At 36.2% G+C, this 22,648-nt stretch overlaps 1 protein-coding gene across 1 annotated transcript in view; it reads left to right on the top strand.

The window, feature by feature from the left end:
* LOC110022330 (uncharacterized protein At1g03900) overlaps nt 1-21,426 on the top strand; it is a gene marked incomplete in the record, with an annotated part of 41,233 nt that extends 19,807 nt beyond the window's left edge. The window contains 3 exon segments of the mRNA XM_020721207.1: nt 18,434-18,524; nt 19,200-19,311; nt 20,895-21,426. Coding sequence (XP_020576866.1) covers nt 18,434-18,524; nt 19,200-19,311; nt 20,895-21,212 — 521 coding nt within the window.
* Between the last annotated feature and the right edge of the window lie 1,222 nt (nt 21,427-22,648).

Raw genomic sequence — 22,648 nt, 5'->3', positions numbered from 1 at the left:
TATTTTTGGTTGTGGCATAAATTATCCTATGTGATATTCAAATGCTTCAGGCGGGATAGATAAATGATCATCGTCAGCCATGTTGAAGTCTTCATTAGTTTGGAAATGATCTGCTCTCTTAATTCAATTGTTTCTCCAATACCTTCGTCATCCTGGGTGCAACCTTCGTATGATTTTATTTTTGGTTGTGGCATAAATTATCCTATGTGATGTTCAAATGCTTCAGGCGGGACAGATAAATGATCATCGTCAGCCATGTTGAATTTTTCATTAGTTTGAAAATGACGTCGTCGAATGTAGTTGTGGAGAGCTATTGTACTCGCTACAATCTGCACCTACTTCAGAAATAAATACGTTATATCACACAGTATGACCCATTTTTTCTTTTACCCTTTAAATGTTCTTTCAATTACACCGCGTAAGGAGTGTCTCTTGTTAAACATTTCTTTCCTGCCCGAGCAACACTGTTGGATCTTTCAAAATCGAGAATGTCATATTTCGTATCTGGAAATCACTTTAGATACCCTCTTTGTAAGGGATATCCAACGTCGACCCAATAATAATTATCTGTTTCAACTAAATTAATTAGTAATGAATTTAAAAAATATATGAATATGATTATTATTTGAACAAACCTGAACGTGAGGGAAGTTGGGTTTTCGATTTCTTATCGCAAGAGCAAGTATACGACTGTCATGTGCATTGTCTTCTCAATCAGCCATAACAAAGGTAAAACACATGTTGAAATCACATACGATCATCATATTTTGCGTAGGTGATTCACATCGCCCAATGAATGCGACTTTTTCATTATTGGATATACTTGCATCCATGTGGGTTCCATCGATCACTCCAATATAGTTCTGATAAATTAAATAAAGTTGTGATAACTATACTGCTCATTTTGACTTATTGATATAATAAATAAAAAAGATTTACCTTAAAAAATGATATATACGATGGGTCATTTACAATCTTTGTACTCCTTTTGAATGTTGGATCATTTGACTTAATAATCTATGCAGACAAACTAACAAAAGCTTTCAACTCGACTGAGAAATATGTGTTTATTGTCTCTGACAAATGCTGAACTCTTTGCATCACTTCTTTCATTGATTCATTATGTGATAAAATGTTGTGGGTTATTGCTAAAACATCTCTGGTTGTCATTCTTGATGAGCCATGAAGCCCATGATTCCTATGCAGTTCATTAAGCTGATCCATAAATATAGACTGTCATATAGAACATGTTGAATCTTGTAGAGTGTCCTTGTAGTAGCTCCACAACCCATTTATCACAAATTTAAGTAGATCTCATGCAAGGAGTTCGATTAACGTATGAGTTGTATTCGTACAACATATAAATTGCTGTCACAATTTTCCTTCTGTGCCTCTTTGTGAATCCGTACTAAACAAGTGCTCTGTTTAGGTAATGCATGTGAATCAAACAACGTTAAAGAACATCGAAAATCGAATCACAAAGCGTACAATAAGAAGACATAACACAGAATAACATATAGATTGTTCCTGCTAGAAAGAAAAAACATCCAAATCAGAAATCTGATAAAACAACAAGAAAACAAAATCCAAGTAGTACAACAATAACTACATAAAATCAAGTGTCCTTACCGTCCAAAAAAAAAACTAAATAATTGACCCTACAGTCAGGGGGTCATCTTCATGAATATTTGTCTACGGGTCGGGTCCTTCAACATCTTCAACGAGTTTAGATATACCGACATATCCTTATAAACTTCCGGAGTTATCTCCAAAACTCAGATAAAGTCATCTATGGAGGTCGCATGTGAAGGTCCAGGCTCACTCGTGCATGAAACTACCAGTTTCATATTTGGCTTCTGATGAAAGCAGCTCATTTTTTCTTTTTATTCACCCTAGTGCTTTGATCTGCATGTGGACTTCAGTTCATTTTGTTTTGGGCTTGGGCCTTCATCGAACCCAGTTTTCTGCTCAACATCCATGTTCTCTGGTATGCCTACGAACTCATGCTCACTTGGGGTTCCAGGCATGAGTCTCTGTTTTCACAACTCCACCGAACATACGGTTCAATTTTTTTTTCCAGATCAGGATCAATTCCACTGAATTTGAATTTCTTGGACGCTGACACTGCCTACAATATACGGGCAAGTTGATTACTTCAAACAACTCAATAAGAAACAGTAATGAAAACAAAGTCTTTCGCGGATAAGTTATCTCCATTTTCTTAGCTCATTATTCCTCCGAAGCATCAATAGTCTGTTAATTGTATCTCAACCCAATCTCGTGGATCTACGTTTTAATTCCATCCATAATTTACAGCTCTTTTTCAATTTATCCCACTTATTTTAAGTTGCAACCTATCGTACTCTATTTTCTGTCATTTTCTTGAACTTCTTGATTGTATTTTGTCTCTCTTTCTTGTTAAACTAGGTGGCGGGTCTATTTTCCAACTCAACATCCTTAAGACACAGGTTGCAAAATATGTGTTTGGCTTCCCTATCCCACATGACTGATGAACCGACTGCTTTATTTTTAAGCATTGCGTTACTAGCATAGAAAAAATAAAACATTAATATTTAACAGCAACCACAACATACACATTAGCCACCACAACTAGACAACTACAACCCATAATCATGGCCACCATAGTTTAAGATAAAACACCTCCACACACATCTCACAACAACCACACCAGAGCCACCACAACACAACTAGAGCAACCACAACATAACCAGAGCAACCACAACACAACCCACAAGACAACTACCATAATCCACAACACAGCCAGACCCACAAACACTTAGACCACAACCAAGCAACCACACTACCACACCCATCCCACTGCCATCACACCACATGACACAACCCCCCAACACCCAACCCACAACACAACCACCACAGCCCAATGCACAACCACCCAGCCCAAGGCCACCACACAACCAACTAACCACACCTCCATAAACGTCTCACAACCACTACTCCACAAGACACAACACTACAACCATCCAACCCTCAGCAAAACCACAACAATCCACAACACAACCACCACACATACCACAACCACCACCATAGCCCATAGCACAACCACCACCCAATCAAACCCCTACACACATATCACAACTACCACACCACAAAACACAACAACACAACCACCCAACCTTCAGCACAACCACCACAACCACACATATCACAACCACCACAACATCTTAAGAGAATTCTTTGTAGGCTCATCTGGCTGCTTAAAGTTAGCAAAATATGCTTTGAATTTACACTAACAAATTGATTTTATTTTTTTGTTGCATCTTATTGTTTTGGGGATGCATAAGAATTTATTTGCAGCCTTCTCCTAGAGATAATGAAGATGATGTCTACATGTTATTGATGATTATCACTGAAAAGTACTCTCTAAAGCTTTCCTTAAAGAATTTCTCAAAACAAATCTTGGGACTATCAACACAATAATTTCCACCACAACACATTGTATAATCATCACAACTCATAACACAACCACCACAAGCCGTACACACCACAACCGCCCAATCACACCCCCACACAAATCATAACCACCACACCATAAGATACAACACCACAACCACCCAGCCGTCAGCACAACCATCACAACCCACATCACAACCACCACAACCCACAACACAGCCACCATAAACACAAACACAACCAACACAACCACCCCAACACTCCACCACCAATAGAAGCAGCAATCCACAACCCAACGTTCCACAACCTAGCAATCCACCACCTCATAATCCACAGTAAAAACCATCACCCCATTGCCAATGTAAAAAAGCTAACACCAATGCAAAATCACATGAATTGCAAAACCAAAATTGCACAAATTGCAAAATCAAGCAGCAATGAACAACCAATCAAAAATCAACAATCGAGTAGAGCTCAGAAAACCATCGCAAAATCATAATGTTAGAAAAAAAGTTGGAAGAGAATACCGCAGACTGAAGGAGAGAAAATTATTCAAGCAGAGACAAAGCACAACTCACGGATCAGACAGGAGGAGGCGAGCAGGGATCTTACCTTTAGGGTGACAAAAGAGAGAAGCTCGGTCGCGTGAGAGGGGAGGGAGTAGCTCGGCTCGATCGCGAGAGAGGCGAGCGAGGGGGTAGGTTAGTAAAAAGCGGGTCAGCAGTTAATACGAAATGCGGGGCGCCGCATTTTTCAGTCGAAAAAAAAATGTCGCGATTTGGGCTTGCGCTGCGCGGAAAAGCGGCCCCAAACAGACCCTCTATCTATTTAGCTTATTGGGGTGCATCTCCTGCTCTCCATCGTCACCCTTTACTGATCGCAGAAATTTTTCTTGCGAAAAAAATGAAAAAGATCTAGTAGCCTTAGTGATATCAAACATTTTAATGCAGACATATCAACAAACATTCAAATTTTGTTGGAAAGCATGCTATTAGTTTCAAACTAGTGTGTACTACCATTAAGAAAAAAAAAATATGCTAAAGTTCGATTCCAACGACAAGGTTTTTGCCTTAAAACATAAATTAATGGTAGAATTTAAAATCATGAAAGCCATATGAGCGATAGATATTTAGAATGCAAGAAACAAAATCAAATTGTGGTAGATTTGAAAGAATGCAATCTCACTTTCAAGGCAGTCGTTAAAAAGCCAAAAAAAAAAAAAAAAAAGAAAAAAAAAAAAGAGGTAGAAGAGAGATGCAAAGCTAAATAATAATGTAATTAGCTAATTTATGTTTGAATGATGATGAGATCACTTCTCTCAAAAAGTTTTGATTCTCACTTTTGTTGAAGAATTATGTTCACAGAAAAAATGAAGAATAGTGCATACCCCTAAAAAAACTTTTATGTTAGCAATGGTACTATTTTTTGCATGCCTCAGCATATTCTTAAAAACCTCTCGCTATACTGAATAGGAACAAAACAACTTGTAAGAGTGTGACTGAGCCATTAGAATAGAACTACATTGACGTGGGGAATACCACGCAGGCTTCCCCGCGATGGAAAGCCGGAGTTCTGCTTTCATGCTGGGACCGAACTGGTTCAGGTTTTTCTTTTGTTGCAGTGGATCTTGGACCACTTCTAGTTATCCTATTATTCTATATTTTATTTTCTTGATGTATTAGGATTAGTTCTTTCGTGTGTTTTTTTTTGGGACAGCCGTTAGCGTCTCCAGTCTCTTCTAGGGAGTGGTGCTCTAGTTGTTTCTCCTGTGTTGGTAATTATTCTTCACTCCATCCTTCCACATTACTTCCCATTATTCCCCTTCTAATTTCGCTGTTACAGCCTCCCTAAAGAGCCACCTCCTGGCTGTTTTTTCTGCAGTTCTACTTTGCAGCCACATTCCAAAACTAGTCTTCCACCATGTTGCTTCCTTCCAAGCCAGCTTCTACATGCTGCTGCCCTCCAGACTTGCTTCCCACCTTGCCGCTGCTTCTCAGCCACACATTTCCTTTGCTGCTGCCTTACAAAGCTTGCGTGCGACCTTGCTGCCACCTCATACAGCCAACTGCTTCTATTGGTTGCTGCCTTACCACTGACCCCAACCCCTTTCTCGGGCTGCCCCTACCACCTGGACGGCAAAGCCATTCTGTCCTTGCCTATTCCAACCTTCCCAGTCGTCCCCATCATCTTCTATCGCAGCTGCCCTATTGTTCCAGCCGCTTATAAACATTACCACCACTTATCCACCTCCCGAAAACATTACCTACTGAAACCACCACCCTCCAACACCCATTCTATCCATTCCAGCCATCTATCAACACTTCCAGGCAACCTAGCCAATCTCCACCACCCCACCCCTAGTTGAGTTTGTGTCGTGTTTGTTACTATTTTTCATTTTTATTTCTGTGGTTGTAATCCCTTTTTTGAATTCAACAATAATATTTATTTTTCTTATTGTTGTTTGAGTTAACTCCAATATTATTTGATATTAGACCTAGCATAAACCTTGTCATATCCCGAGGTTACCTAAATCTTCCACTAACTAACCCAATATTTTTTATTTCCCACCCTACAACACTCCCATACTCCCCCCATCTTCCCTCAAACCAAAACTCAAACCATGCCACCGAGGAGACAAGTGTTGGAAGCCGGTTAGGAGCTTACCATTGAAGAGGTATAGGAGGAACTCGGCCGACTTCAACAAAGGCTTGCCTTACTAAAGGAGAGGAACCATGGAGAAGTCACCGTCGATTGTGTTCGTGAGATTCGAAGAGTAGAAAGTGAGGATACTTGAATCTTTTTGAATGGATGATTCCAATGAAGAGAAAGGTAGACCACGATGTTTTGGGATTAGTATCAGAGGAGATTGACAGATCAAGTGCCTATTGGAGGATGCAGAGACCTAGGAGTGAAAGTAGATATATTAGATTTTGAGGAAAGAATGAATCCAAATTGCTTCATCGAGTGACTGCAGATGGTCGGGAAGATCTTTTAATACAAGGAAGCGCCAACTGACTGGAAAGTGAAACTTGCTTCCATCAAGCTGAAGAAGAGTGTCTCTTTGTGTTGGGAGATTTGAAGAGAGAGAGAAATAGAAAGTCAGAGCAAAATTGTTATTTTAGAGAAAATGAAGAAGATGTAGAGGTTTCTACAACCACACTACCACTAGGATATGTCTTTGAGGCTACATCATTTACATTAAGGGGATTTTTTAGTGGAGTTCACGGTAGAATTTGAGAAAGGGGATTTTTTAGTGGAGTTCACGGTAGAATTTGATAACTTAAGCTGAAATGTGAGCTGACAGAGTCAGAGGAGCACATGATAACTAGGTACTTGGGAGACCTAAAGTCCTCCATCGACAATGTAATATAACTACAACCTTACTGATCGTTGAGTGATGTTCAGGCATTGACATTGAAAGTGGAAAGATAATAGAAGTAGAGCAGACAACCTCCATTCAAATAACCACCCACGATTAGAGACATTAGTAGGAGTACGCCTAAGGGAGTTGAGGAGACTGCTCAGGAGAATGACTGAGTTGCTCAGAGTGAGGAGCCTTAGAAGAGTAAAACTCCATCATAGTTCCAGCTAGAAAATACTTCATGTGCCACAGATATGGATACGTCACCTCCAGTTGTCCAATGAGCAAAGTTGTTTCTTTCACCATGCAGTGTGCAGTAGAGGGGTGAGTGAGGAGGAGGTAGCTGAAGAGAAGTGTGAGGAATACTAGCATCCAGTGGATGAAGGAATGATGCTTGTGATTCCACGGGTCCCGTAGACTTAGACTTCAAGGGAGCAGTAGTGTGACAACCTGAACTCTCACCTATCAAGGTATTGTCTGCTTTGGTCTAATGACCTCGCAATTTCACCCATCCTAGAAAAGCTCTCATGTGAGCATGCTTAAATTAGAGTTTTTATCAAAACTCTGGCCATTATACCAAAAGACACCTCAATGTTTAAGGGTTTAACCTCATTCTACTGAAGTGGTTTCACAATCTCCTCCATTTAAGTACTTGATGTCCTCATCAATGCTCAATAAACACAATCATCCACCAGACAAATGAGGTTCTAGAGATGGTTCTTACAGATTCAAAAGGTGACTCCCACTATGTAGCACTTAGTTCCATCCTGTGTTCAAGTGATGGCTCCCATGGCATAACACTTTGTTCTATATGACACTTAGTTCCCATCTTTCAGCTAGTATAATGCTCTGATACTATTTGTGACAGCCCGAGTGCTCATCCATCAAGGTATTGCCCTCTTTTGCATAATAGCCTCATTGTTTTGTCTCGTTGTTGTAACTTCCCACGATGTCACCCATCTTAGGAGTGCTCCCATGAGAGCACTCTTAACTTTAGAGATTCTGTCGAAACTCTAACCATTACCCAGAGGACACCTCAATGTTTAAAAGTTAAGCATCATTCTATTTAAGGGGTTTCACAGTCTCACCCACTCAAGTACTCTTCACTACACTAAAAAGTACTTTGATGTTTAAGAGTTCGGCTTCAATCTACTTAAGGGACTTCACAATCTCCCCCACTAAAGTAACTAACGTCCTTACCAATTCCTTATACCCAGAATCATCGACAAGGAAGATAGGATTCTAGAGTTGTCTCCTACAAGCATTTTGTTTCATCTAAGGTTCAAGAGGTGGCTTTCATGTCTTAGCACTTTGTTTTGTATGACACTTCATTCCCATCTTCTAGCTGGGGTATTGCTTTGATACCATTAGTGACAGCTTGAATACTCACCTATCAAGTTATTGTCCTCTTTGGCCTAGCGCCCTCACTGTTTTGACCTGTTGGTATAACTTCCTAAGAGGTCACCCATCCTAGGAGTGCTCTAGGATGAGTATGCTTAACTTTAGAGTTTCTAATGAAACTCCATCAGTACACCAAAAGGCACATCGATGTTTAAGAGTTTGATTTTAATCTACTTCGACCTGTTCTCTTGGGTCGCTCTTAGTTTTCCTATTATTATTTTATTTCTTTTTTGGAGTTTTAGGGTTTGTTCTTTAATGTTTTCCTATTATTATTTTATTTTTTTTTGGAGTTTTAGGGTTTGTTCTTTAATGTGTTTTGTTCAAGAAAGTCGCCGGCTTCTCCAAGTTTTCTTTTAGGGTTGTATTTCGCTTTAGAGGTAGTGATTATCATTCTTCCATCTTTCCACATCGCTTCCCATCATTCCCCATCGCCCTTCCCTGCTTCAGCTTCCCTGAATAGCCACCTCCCGGCTATTTTTCTTCAGTTCAACTTGCTGCCACTTTTCAGAATCAGTCCTCCTCCTTGCCCCTGCCTTCTAGACCAGCTTCCACCTGCCGCTGCGTTCAAGGCTGGCGTTCCACCTTGCTACTGCTTCTCAGACCCATGTTTCCTTTGTTGCTGCCTTCCAAAGCTTGCGCGCCACCTTACAGCCACCCTAAACAATTAACTGCAGCTATTTGTCGCTACCTTCCCGTCGACCCAACCCCTTTCCCGGCCTGCTACTGCCATTCGGACTACAAAGCCGTGTTGTCCTTGCCTGTTCCAATCTTCCCAGCCATCCCTACGATCTTCTATCGCTGCTGCCCTACTGTTCCAGCCTCCCATAGGTACTACCACCCCTCATCCACCTCCCAGAAACCTCACCTACTGAAACCTCCACCGTCCAACACCCCATCCTACCCACTTCTGCCGCATGCCGCCACTTCCAGCCCACCTGGCCGACCTCCACCAAGCCCACCTGCTCCTTGATCGCCCTCGAGTTGAATTTGTGTGGTCATGTCTGTTGCTATTTCCTATTTTTATTTGTATGTTAGTAATCCGTTATTTGAATTCCACAATAATATTTGGTTTTTTTATTGCTGTCTAGGTTAACTTCAATATCATACATGCAATGGAAAATCCACATTTAGGTTTGAAAGCCACTAGAGCCCCCCTTATTAGTTACAGTAGCCGCAGGGAAAATGACAATAAAAGAGTAGGATAAGTCGTGATAATAGCAGTGGCACCAAATTTCTGGTAAATTAGCCATTGTAGAATTGGAAACATGGCTGGCTGGATAGCCTGCAAGGGCGCTTCAAAAATAGGAAAAACAACATAAATGGGGCCTGCAAAATGATGTCATAGTGTAAAGTTTATTTAAATGTATTTTGGATATATTTGGAGGTCATGGTTATAACTTCAATGCAAATTTAAGGAGGTTAAATGTGTTAACCTCTCCTCCGATGCTGCATTAGCTTGAATTCCAAATATTCAGTGACCTCTTTTAAAATGATAGGTCGTGGGATAGTAAAAAAAGGATGCATCACATAGCTCAATGTTATGATTTTGTGTCGGTGCTTGCTTTTTTTTGTGCTGAAAATATGTATTTTTTTGAAACTTAGGTTGGCTTGGCATTATTGATTTTCATGTTGGGCAATTTCTATGGCCAGGGATGTACATATGTTTTAGATTCAAAGAGATGTATAATTTGAAAGGGAGTTGGGGAGCACATTTTAGCGATTATATCATGTGATGTAAATCTAAGATCTATACCCATCAGATATGCAAATTGTGTGCATTGCTGGTTCTCTATTTTTATCTAACCACTGATTTGAAGTTTTAGTATTGCTGTCACAATTTAGTTGTTTCATTCAGTGTTCGACTTTGTAGTATAGATTGGATCCTTATCATCGTCACTAATTTGGTGATTGGTACTACTGATTGCCTTTGATCCCTAATGTTGCCCCTATTTTTCCCCACGATTTTTTCCTCGTACAAAATGTGTTTTGGCTTTTTTACTGTTTTTGGTTTGCCTTATATTGTTTGGTTCCAGATCTTGCAGTGTTGCTCGTTTGTGGCTTTCTTCATATAGCTAAGATTCCAATGCTTGCAATTTTCTTCAATATGTAGTTTGTGCGTGGTAACAAAACTCAGAAGTTGATTTTTATTGGGTTTAACATATCCAAGACTTACAATTTTGATTTTAGGGTCGCCATCTTTTTCTATTTAATGTATGATTTTTTTTTTTTTTTGTTATTTAGACTATATTTTGTGAAACTATCTAATATGGGTCTAAATTTGATTTTTAGGTATCAAATTTGTGTGTCTTATTAGACGTGAATTCTTAAGTGCTTTATAAGTATTGATGATAACTTTTAGACTTGCTTAAAGCCTAGATCTTCTACCTGAAACCTTATTTCTTTATTCTTTTTTATCTAAATAAATTTTTATTAGCTTTGTGATTGGTATTTGGTGAAGTCGGCAATAATTTGGTTTTTTTTTTTGCATTACAAATCCTAATCATTGTGTAATTTTATTTTCTTCCGAGATTTATTACAAAATTTTACATTTTATTTGATGTTTAAATTACACTTTAATACGAGTTTTGTATGTTTACTCAGTTAAATCAGAAAAGACAAAACTTTGCTTGATAAATTGATGAACTATAAATTTTGAATTTTTTTGTACTTATGTTGTGCATCACATGTCACTTTTTATAGTTTAAGTGAAAGGTGAAGGCAGAGCTCAGAGCGTATAATGGCTAAGGAGGACAACCAGTTACTGCTTGGGAGAAGGTAGGGGTGTAAACAAGCCGAGTCGAGCTTGAGTGACAGTAAACTCAAGCTCACCTCAACTCTCAAAATGACTGCTTGAACTTGAGCTCGAGCTCGTGTTGAGCCCATTTTATAAGCTCAAGTTCGGTTGATATTTTATTATGAAGCTCGAGGACCCGGCTTGAGCGCTCGATGTTGCGGAAGCTTCTTTAAATGTAGTCCGGGGAAACCAAGGCAAAGCTGGGCCAAAAAAACATCGAAACCAGTGGAGGGAGCTGTTCGAGAAGATGAAGTAATCAGCTTTTTAGCGGTTCGAGAATATACTTGATAATGTAAAAGGACTAAAATTTATAATAAAAAATATATATTGATTTATTTATGAATACAGCTTCTTAAAGCTTTACATTAATTGAGCAGCAACTTTTTTTCCCCAAAATAATATCAGCAATTTCCTTCTATTTATTTTGGGAGTTTTACATACATAGCGCATGAAATATTTTAATTTATGGATCACACACCCCAAATTATAATATTACGAAACCCGCATCTCAGTTAACGCCTTCATCTTCGACCATCTCTTTCTCACAAATTGCTGGTGATCTCTGCTTGTCGGTGACCGCTGCTAGCCGAAGGCTCCTGCATTACCCCGTCGATCTGATATTTTCTCAGATCTTCCCCCCCCGCCGAGGAGGAGAAAAAAAAAATAATGCTCGAGAAGTACGGGCTTGACCCCAACAATTCATCTCGCAACCAAATTAAAGTGTTCAAATTTTATGCTTTGATCGATCGGTGTTGATTTTAGTTATATTTTTTTTGTCAAGTTTGATAAATTGACTCTTTATGATCTCAGTCTAGGAGGAGGGGAATGGATGAGGGGAGGGGAAAGTCGTCAAATGTCTCAACTCACACCACATACCTGTTTGCCGAAGAAGAAGTGGTGGCTGAAAGGCTGTGCTTCGATGAGGTGTGCGGTTGTCTCTAGAGAGCAGCGATCACGAGCTAGTAAAGATTGCCTACAGTTTGTGGAAAATAGACGTCATAGATTGAGGCATTAACGGAAGTGAGGCTTTCATAATATTAAAGTTTGTGGTGTGAAATCTCTAAATAACAATTTTTCGTGTGCTATGCAATAACCCCCAACCCCCCCTTTTTTAAAAAAATAAATATTTTTCTATTTAGTCTATTAAATTTTTATTGAATATTGAACCGGCTTGTGAGCATGCGAGCCGAGGCTTTTGGAGCTCGAGCTCACGGCTCAATAAACTCGGCTCGCGAGCTCATTAGCAAGTTGAGTTTGAGCCGATTCACTAGCTGGTTCGGCTCATTTACACCCTTAGAAGAAGGTGAGGGAAGTAAGAAGCAAAAAATAGGCTTAGTAGTTGTTTGGTTCGTAGGGCTGCAGCTACGGATTATGGAGTGAAGGGAGGCTCTATTGAGAGGTTTGGCGATGTAGGAAGAGATGATCCAGAAGAATGCAATGTCCTACCTCTCACTTTCCTTAAATTGTAAGTTAAGGGAGGTGAGCTAGAGTGGCAAAGAAGAGTACAAGAATTCAAGCCTGAAAGTGGTTGTGAGATTTGTGCAATTAGAGAGAAGGTAATGTGGCATGAAAGCCTTCTTTGTTTTTTACATACTACCCCTAAAAGAATTTTGTTTTCAAATTCCTACTTTTGTTCTTGAATAGTTGAAGGTATTTCATAATTATCTCTTCTTCAATCTCCCAATTGGCTTTTCGTTCTAATTGATTCTTCCAAGGCGCTCTGACAAAAGGAATGAGTCAACGATGAAGCTGTTGAACTTTACACTTTAGAATTCGCTTTGATATCATTATCACATCTCTTGTATTGCCAAATCACTAACGATTCGTATTGCATGGCGTAAGATTCATCATGCACATAACATCGAAGTTGACACGTGAAAAATGTTAGCAAACTCTTGAACCACTTAAGCACTATCTATAAGCTAGTATTTGATTTGTAAACTTCTATCATGTGAGCCAGCTAACGAATACACCCAATTAAACTTATGGGTTTTAATCGCTGATAGTAGACAAGATTTGGCCCCTCTAATTTTATTGAAAAAAAAGGTTAAGCCAAATATATAGAAATTTACCTGTCTCTTATGACAATCTATAATGACATGATATGTGAATAGCCAATCCATACTTAATATCATATCAAATTGTGCTTATGAGAATATTCTAAGGGTAGAACATATATGCATATTATTGACAATGATAATGAACACATTGAGTAATAGTCATAAATGAGTTGGATGATATGTGATTGTAATTGTGAAACTAATACATTAAATACAAATTTGTCTGATATAAATGAATTTTAATGCCCCAATATCAAATAATACGTTTGTAAGTTGCTTAAAAATAAAAAATAATGCTTTTCAACACGTCAGGAGCTTCGCTGTCGAGGTGGAATTGCCTGTTTGGACTGCTCTGATTCTGCCCTATTGCTATTGTGGATATGCCATTGAAAGTTGTTGCTGGTGGTGGTACTGAAATGCAGGATGTAGATGCATTATAAATTTTTGCGGTTGATGTTAAGGTTGAAGATAATTTTGTCTTGTCCTTTTTCATTGTGCTTCTGAAGTCGACATTTGCGAAATTTCTGTCATTTATTTTTGTACTGGTACCTATAATTATTCTCTTAAGCAGCTGAAGTTTAAAATTGCTCTTAATTCTTAAATGGGCAATATTTTATCTTGTGATCAACAATATAACAATTAAAACATTTGTTGATAATCAAATTGTGGGTTCCTAAATGCCATTTTTGCGGAGAGCACAATGGGAATTATTCTTTGTTTTTTTTGCTTACTGATTATGATGCGATTCTTCAGGGAACTCACATTTGCCTTTGTATTTGCATTTTTTCGCTTCACAGTATTCTTCTCTTCCCAGGTTTTGATTTATGCACATGATGATCTTAAGAAAAAGATGTATTTGATTATTAGTTAGATTGATTGATATGGTGATATGAGATTAGGTTGGTTTGGATCTTGGATGCTTTTACTTTCACTTGGCAATTTCAATTCATTTGCCATAACGTAATTAAGTTTCAGTCTTGTGGTTTCCCCCCAGCCTATTCCTATAATTCTTATAACTATTTCAAATGAAATTGTTTGTGTGTTCTCCTAACACCACTTTCAGCAAACATCTTGAACAATCGTCTCTTGCAGACTTTTGGTGCTCTTGCTGGCTTTAGCTGTATTAGATTGTCACCTTCAAGTGTTGGCGTCACTTGCAGGCTTGTTGCAAGATTCTCGATAACACCTTTGCGACATTGTTGTGCATGGGTTTACGATGCAGTCAGCCCTTCCATTTCAAGGATTTTTTTTTCTTTTTGTGGTTATTTAAATTTTTTAATTTTCCAATTAGGTTTAATTATTAACTTTAGGTTTTAAAATCACATTGGGTTGAGATTGTGACAATCTTGTCTACTTAGGGATGAGCAGTTATTTGAAATGTGTTTTTATTAATTTTGATTGGATAAATATTTTTTCTTCCAACTTCAATTTTGTCTGGATAGTAATTCCTTTGAGTGCGTTATAAGTGTAATTATTTAATCTTTTAGGAAGAAGCTTAAATTTCTTGGTGATTTCATTGCTTGATCTAATTTCTTCTAGATAAATTATTTTGGCGTGTTAAAATTTTTTATTTTGTTTAAAATTGGCCATCAAAATTCTAATTTTGGTGATTAAATTATAATTTCTGGCAGATTTTTTGTGGCTTGAATTTCTGGCTGATTTCTTTAGATTAATTGGATTATTGCATTATCATTTGAATTCTATTTCTAATATTTATTGCTTGCATTTGAAGAAGCAAGTTGTTGCTTTCTAGAGGTAATTTTATAGCAAATATTTTGAACACATGCATTTTGAAAATTCAGTGGATTCTAATTACTCAAAGATTTGATTGTTTGTAAAAAACATTCTGAAAAATCTGTTTTTATTTATTTGGATGTAGAGTTTGGAATTTGAGATTTGAAGCAATACTCTTGATTTTACATTCACTCGCATACAATCAAAGTATAATTATTGCTGAGATTAATGAATTTATACGTGAAGGCAATTAAATAATTCAAGCGCAACATAAGAACTTCTAGACCAACCTGCTGGAGGACAAATAATTAATTTTTTAAGAACATCAAGCAAGATAACTAGAGGAATGGAAGTTTGAAGGTTATCGACCTCTTAATTTTATTCAAACTGCATAAGTTGAGAGTTATGGATTGCATTATGCAACTATTGAAAACTTTTTCCTTTCTTCCAGTGTCAGCACTACTTTCTATGATACTTACATCAACGGCAGTGCATCCCTCCCATTGCATGCCTTGACACTAATGTTTGTTTCGCGAATGGCCGCACAAGTTGGAGATGCAAAGGTTAGAGAATGTGCCATTAGGATGGTACCGGATAAGAGTCAGAAGACTTAAGGGCCTACACAAGCGTGAGACTGGGCACATGAGAGATGAACTACCTATTCAATTGTTTTTTTTCTATTATTTTTTTGTTACTTTTTTTATTTTTGGCATCCAAAGTTGTGATTTGCAAATCATGACTTCTTTACTTAATTTATATGCATTCTTTCGTTCTGTTTACTTTATGAAACCATAACCTTGAACCATCACGAAAATACATAATTTCTATTATTTTTAATTCTGAAGCTTTTTTTTTATATTTCTCTGAAATAATGTTGAAGTTTTGATATGATATTTTAAAATAGCTAATATTTTTAGGAATTTATTTATCCCTGTGACTTTATTTTAGCCGTTCTAGTTTTTTTCTTCTGATAGGTTTCTCGTAGGTCTTTCTGTTTGACCTAGCTTCACACCATCCTAATTGATCGTTAACTCTTAAACAACCATGATTATTGATTGAATGCATCCTAATGTTTTCTAATAACTAATAAATTTTGAATACAAAAATAATCAGTAAATTCATCAGGTAAATATGAACCTCTTAGTTTTATGGAGTTTAATATCTATAACATATTGCTATAATTATCAAAGCTCTTAAATAACTTGATGAAAACAATGCCAACATACAGAACTATATTCATAAGAGAACATAATATTTTAATAGAAGCTATGACAGCCAACCTTTTTTTCGAAAAATAATTCAATAAAATAATTATTTGTTTTAAATTTTGTATTTATATACTTATTTTTATAAACCTGCCTCAATTGCACCGTTCTTGTGCTAAGTTATTGGTACTATATTGGTTGGAGAATCGGTGAAATAAGGGATTATTTATGGTCAATGATTCAGTTGCAGCTAGTGATTTTTTTAAGTATTTGATGGGAACATGATAATTATTATTTAAAGTTAAAGTTGAATGATATTCCTGCTTATCCTACCATTAAATTTTATCAGGAAGGCTGCGTTAGGAGTTTAAGATGTAAAAAGTTAACTTTAACTACAAGGTTCTCTTTTGCCTAAATTCCAGATGCAGAGGTTTGTAACATGTCTGACGCTCTTGGGTCCTATTCATCTGTTAAGCTGCTTGAAGAGAGTTGGCTATCTTGCTTGATTGTTTCTATCCCAATATAATATTTTAAGTAGTTATAGTCTAGTTCCCTTTAAAAATGTTTTCATGTGATTTGTGGATGGTCATGATTCTACCGTAGGCTTCTCTGTGATGTAATGTACTTGCATTACTGCAGTCAGATTTGAAGAGATAAAATACTTAAGTTTGTGCATAATATTCTAGCAGTTTTTTGTAAATTTGTTTTAGGTTACTTCACAATTATGCTAACTGATTGTAGAGTGAAAGACACTAGATCTTTAGTGAGTATGGAGCTGTTCGGAAAGAGAGTTGAGAGAATTTTATTGCAAGAATATTGGTAAAATTTTTTGACATGGGAATGTTGTCGATAACAAACCCAACTAATTGACAATGAAACTCTCAATTGATTTTTACTGCGTTTAGTTGGGCCCATACTTCCATGAATGAGCTTATCTATAAATTACTCAATTTATATTGTGTATATTTCTATTGCTGCATCAGTAAAATGGAAGTTTAGAATGATTTAAAGAAATGAAGTCTGGAATAACAATATGATCTAATTGTATTCCAATAGAATTGTGAAAATGTTTAGGAGATCTGAGAATTTTTTGGCTTACTAAATTTTTTAATATTATTTTAAAACTAAAAAGAAGTCTTATAAGTGGAAACAAAGTATATTGGTTATTATTTTTAAGAATTAATGGGATGCACAAGAGCGTGCAAATTATATATGAATTAAGCTAACATGTCACACCTTAAAGTTACACGAGAGAGTAATTGAACATAGGTTACGTTGTGATACAAAAATTTCTCAAAATTAGTTTGGTTTCTTGTCGGGCAAGTCTACTATGGAATTTATACATTTATTAAGAGGTTTGATGGAGAAGTACAAAGAGAGTAAGGAGGATCTATATATGATTTTTGTTGATCTAGAAAACGCTTATGATAAGGTTCCAAAAGAAATGCTTTGGAGAGTTCTAGAAAAGAAAGTGCTGATATTGTTTTTTGTTGATGATATCATTCTTGTGGATAAAACTAGAAAGAGTTCAAGTAAAACTTGAACTATGGAGGTCAATTTTAGAGTCTAAAGGTTTTTGTTTGAGTAGATCCAAAATTAAATGCATAAAATGTAGTTGTAGTGGTGATAGATCTAGTGGTGTGGCTGTAATAATGGGCGATCAGACCATTAAAAGAAGTGAACATTTCAATTATGTCGGGTCCATTGTTCAAAGTGATGGTGGTATAGATGGGGATGTTATTAGTAGAATTCAAGTTGGATGGTTGAAGAAGGCATTGGGCCGATTGTGTGATAGAAAAATATTACTTAAACTTAAAGGATAATTTTATTATTTTATATAAGATGGTGGTGAGACCTGCAAGACTTTATGCCGTAAAATCTTGGCCCGAAAAGAGAACAATAAAATTAAGTGAAGTGTTGCTGAGATGAGAATGCTCAAGTTGATGAATGGCTTACATTTATTTACAAAATGCGAAATGGATATATCTGTAAAATGGTTGAGGTAGCTCTAGTGGCAGACAAGATTAGAGAGTGTCTCTTTAGATGATTTATTCACATTAAATGCCGACTATCTGATGACCCAGTTAGAAGGGTAGATGTTTTAGATTTGATTTATGTTAAGAAAAATAGAGTAGATCTAAAAAGACTTAGTATGTTGTCTAAAAAAATAATATTTGTTTATTAGAATTAAATGAAAATATGACACACAATAAGACACAATGGAGAAAAGATTCATGTATCCGACCCCACTCGATTCATGTAGCCGACCTCACTTAGTGGGATAAAGGCTTGTTGTGGTTTTGTTATATTTCTGTGATATTATTCAAAATAAGAGGCAATAAGCTACTATGTGAAGTAAAAGCTGCTTATATTTTTTTTTTATCTTCAGCATTTTGATATTTGGGATTATGTGATTAACCATGAAGGAACACAAACTACCCTGCAGGTGGGCGTCTTCGACATGCGTTTATTGGTGTAGGCTTCCGAGAAAGACCACAGGCTTATGACTTCCAAGCTGCACTCCATGATCATATGAAGTATCCTTCCCTTTTCATTATTTAGATAATTCATTTGGAAATCCCCTGTTTTGAAATAAGATCTTTAAAAAGGGTTTTTGAGCGTATTTCGTGAAGATAAGTTGCCTCCAGTTTTATACCGTCAACACGTTCTTGAACCCTTCCATTGGCAGGACCCTCTTGCCACTTGGTTCAGCCTCTTATTAAACTGTCTAGTAAGAAACTGAAATCCTATAACAAGTGAATTTTTTATTGATGGTATTTAATTTGCATAGATGAAGAAGCTGTTTTTTTTGCCTGTAGCTTCTTTCATGCCTTAAACTTCTTTTTTTTCTTAGACTGGCTTTTGGATTTCTATGTTTCATATGTTGACAATCCTTGGATTTGTAGCTGTGCTGTGAGATATGAAGATTTTTTCTGCTATTTCTTTTTCATATGCTGACAATCCTTGGATTTGTAGCTGTGCTGTGAGATATGAAAATATTTTTCTGCTATTTCTTTTTTGAGATTGCTCTCTGGGAGGCTTTGTGTTTTTAGTACATTTTTATGTTCCTATCCTTCTTTCTATCTTTCTGCTGTATTTGTTTGAATCAAATATGTAGCATTGCTAAAAAAATTCGTCTGATGAATCCTTAGAAGATAATCTATTCAAGCTGCCCGACCTATACTACGGTTTATCCTTCACAAAATAAAAAGATATCTAAATAAAAAACAAACTGCTGAAGAGATGGAGCAACTCTACCAAGCAAAATCCTCAGTTGATTATAGTCTAAAAGAAGGACAAACTCTTTTTCTTCAGATCAAGAATGTAAGTTCTCTTTGTTTCCAGACTTAGCTCAATTGAACATACTCATATTGAACTGCCTTGAGTGTTTTTGATCATGGTGTGTTGTTGAAGTTGATTTAGAAATTCTTTTGGTACTTCATGTGGTCAAACATATACGACATCTTTGATTGTTTAGGCTTAAAGATGTCAGTGAAGTTGGTTTGGAAAAGCTGGCCTCACGATGTTGGTGTATGGATGTTGATACTACTCTCTCAATGACGACATGAGAATTATTTTGTGCTATGATTGATACTTTTTCCATTGGGTACCGAAAAAAAATTAATGGCCAAAATATCTTTAATAATTGGTGTATCACAGTTTAATATAGGAGTAAATTTGATTTCATTAAGTTTCCATTTGGGAAAATGGAATGATTCAAGCATGCTTAAAAATCAGAATTTCTTGTCCTATTGTATTTCTTATACATGTTGATAGATAGAAAATTGTTTCTGTAGGCAATAGTTTCCATTTAAAATAGTTTGCTTTAATGAAGTTTTAACATGGTATGATTTGTTAGCGCAAGTAATATTTTGTTTACCTTAAGTGTATTCTACACTAACAAGTATGAAACTTTAAATTAATTAATGGCGAACTAAAGAAACTTGTGGTATTTTTCCATAAAAAATTTCATGAATAAATCTTAAACCTTCTCAAGATTCTATTTAAGGTTCTTGTATTTTCCTACCTTTTTTGCTCATTCCGAGTACCCAGCAAGGTGCTTTGTCAGCTGATCATAAGCTGACTTCTTAAACATTTGTAAACCGACAGAGTGCATAAATTCCTCTCACCATCTGAGATTCTCTCAGCAGTTGCTGTTTTTTTGAAGACTTAACATTATGATGTCCTCAATTATCCCATTTTGGATTTTGTGTTAATATTCCTTTATATTTTCCCTAGAAAATTTAGTTTTTAGTGGAGTATATCTGTTGATGATCCTATTTTGCAACGAAATTGCTTCTGGATAGATGCTGACATGCTAGTGCTGTTAAGTTAGAACTTAGAGTGACATCCTTATTATGCTGCAACAAGATTGTTTTGTCTCTACGTGTTAAAGTAATCATAACTTGTCTGCACATCCTTGCATTATATGTTTTTTCTTTCATATTTTCCCTTTGGTTTCCATTAAACGTTCATTGGCTTATTGCCTCCATCTTTTCTCAGACAGTCCTATTGATCATCATTTATTAAGATGATTTTGATTTTGCTATAATGCAATACACCTAATTTTTTAACATTTCTCAGGATCTATCATAACTCTTATTTTCTTAAAAGTTGTGGATATTATAAATATTTTTTTCTTTTGAAAAAATTGAATAACAACATTCTTAAAACGACTTCACTAACAGGTATAGTTGTAAAAAACTGTTTTTTGCCACAAATTTTAGAGAAGTAACCAATTAACTGTGTGACAGTGATCTGAAAATAAAACATTGAAAAATTTGAGCCTCAAATAGATCTAATCATATACTAACTTGAAAATTTTGAGAAGAAATATATATCATTTTGTTATAGAATTATTGATACAAGTCTGAATTATCGTGTTCTCATTCTTTTGCATGAACCAGAAAGGAAGTAGTGGCGCGAAGTCAGCACTATTTGAACGCTTTAACAAGGTTTCACTAGAAGACAAACCGACCGTGAAAGAAGGAGGCTTGACATACCTTAAGCCGCCGCCGGCACCTCCCTCGCCTATTAGTCCAGTCGAGAGATCATCACTTAGCTCACCAGCATCTTATTCCAATCGTACTAGCACCAGTAATGAAAGTGAAAAAATCCAATTTTTGGTAGCAGAGAATCCCCCCAAAGATCCCCATGCTGTCACTGATGCAGGTCCTCAAAGTACAGCTGAAGATGATTTTGGAGATTTTCAGGCCGCTGGGTAACATACTTGACGTTTTCCATTGCTTCTTAATGGTCGTTTCCTGTGTTTTAGGTATGCATTTTTTATTATTTATGAATTGGTTGATGTGCTCTTATGTACATTTGAATTATTAATGCTTTATTACGTGTCTCAGACATGGAAAACATTTTATTCATGGAATTTCTGCAGAGAAGTTATTCTTTTAGAAAGGATGCATCCCCATACATGATGTGTTGATATTTGTGTTGATAATGTGTAATATTTAAAAAATGGTTTCATCTTAAAAGAAATAATCATTATTTATTTATTTTTTTGCACATACATCATTGTGATTTCATGAGCATATAGATTGATATACGGAGCATTTCATAGTCTATATGAAGATATGATCATTTTATAAAACATAACATTTATTGTATCAAATGAAGCCATTGATGTCAAAATGTTGAGTTTATTCTTCTTGCGTGCTATAATTTGGATGCATCTCAATCAAATGCAATGGTAATACTCTAGATGAGGCGAGGGGTTCTGCTAGGGTTTTTCTATGCTTCGTGCGGCGTTCACCAAACTACTTGATGGCTTCAGGTTTGATCTCGAAGCTTTCTTTTTTCATGCACAATCCAATGATTTACGTGTAGAAAACACTTTTTAAGTGGGTTTAGGTTTTGTCCTCCATTCAAGGCACCTTGATAGAGATTGTGGATCGTAGCTATACCACAAGCATAATTAATTATAAGGGAAGAGATTATTATTCAAAGAACAATGACAAAAAGAAGGTATATATGATTTCCATGGAATGCCCATCAAAGTATCTAGGAAGGAAGCCAATTAGATTTCACATTTTATTGCCAGCAAACAAAACTAATCCTGTTTGGTATGTTACTATGCAAATTCTAATAAAGTTTTTTGTGACTTTAATAAGATTTACTAAATCCCATAAGCTTTAGATTCTCTATAATAAAAACAATAAGCCTTTGTCCCACTAAGTGGGGTCGGCTATATGATTCCTTTTGCTCCATTGTGTCATGCTGTCATATTTTCACTTAATTTTAATAAATTAAGATAATTTTTTTATACAAAATACCTAGTCTTTTTAAAGCTACCTAATAGGGTCATCATATGGTCAATGTTTAATGTGTCCAAACTATCTAAGGTGACTGTCTAATCCTATCCGTCATTGGAGCGATTCCAACCCTTTCATAGTGATTGAGATTATTTAAATTATTGTATACAATAAATATGATAAATAATTAAATATTTCATTTTTATTGGCAAATAATAATGAAATATTTATTTACATATTAAAATGATAAATATAGAAAGTTTATTCCTTTCATCTGCCACGCCACACCCCTATTGAGTTTCACATTTAGGGTCAATCGTGGTGTAGTAGAGGTGGATTACTCAATTATTATGTGTTACTGATGTGTTATTGTGTTATTATAACACCAGGAATAT

The sequence above is a fragment of the Phalaenopsis equestris genome, unplaced genomic scaffold, assembly GCF_001263595.1.
Source record: "Phalaenopsis equestris unplaced genomic scaffold, ASM126359v1 Scaffold000182, whole genome shotgun sequence".
Taxonomy (NCBI): Eukaryota; Viridiplantae; Streptophyta; class Magnoliopsida; order Asparagales; family Orchidaceae; genus Phalaenopsis; species Phalaenopsis equestris.
This window is presented reverse-complemented; position numbering and strand designations above follow the sequence as displayed.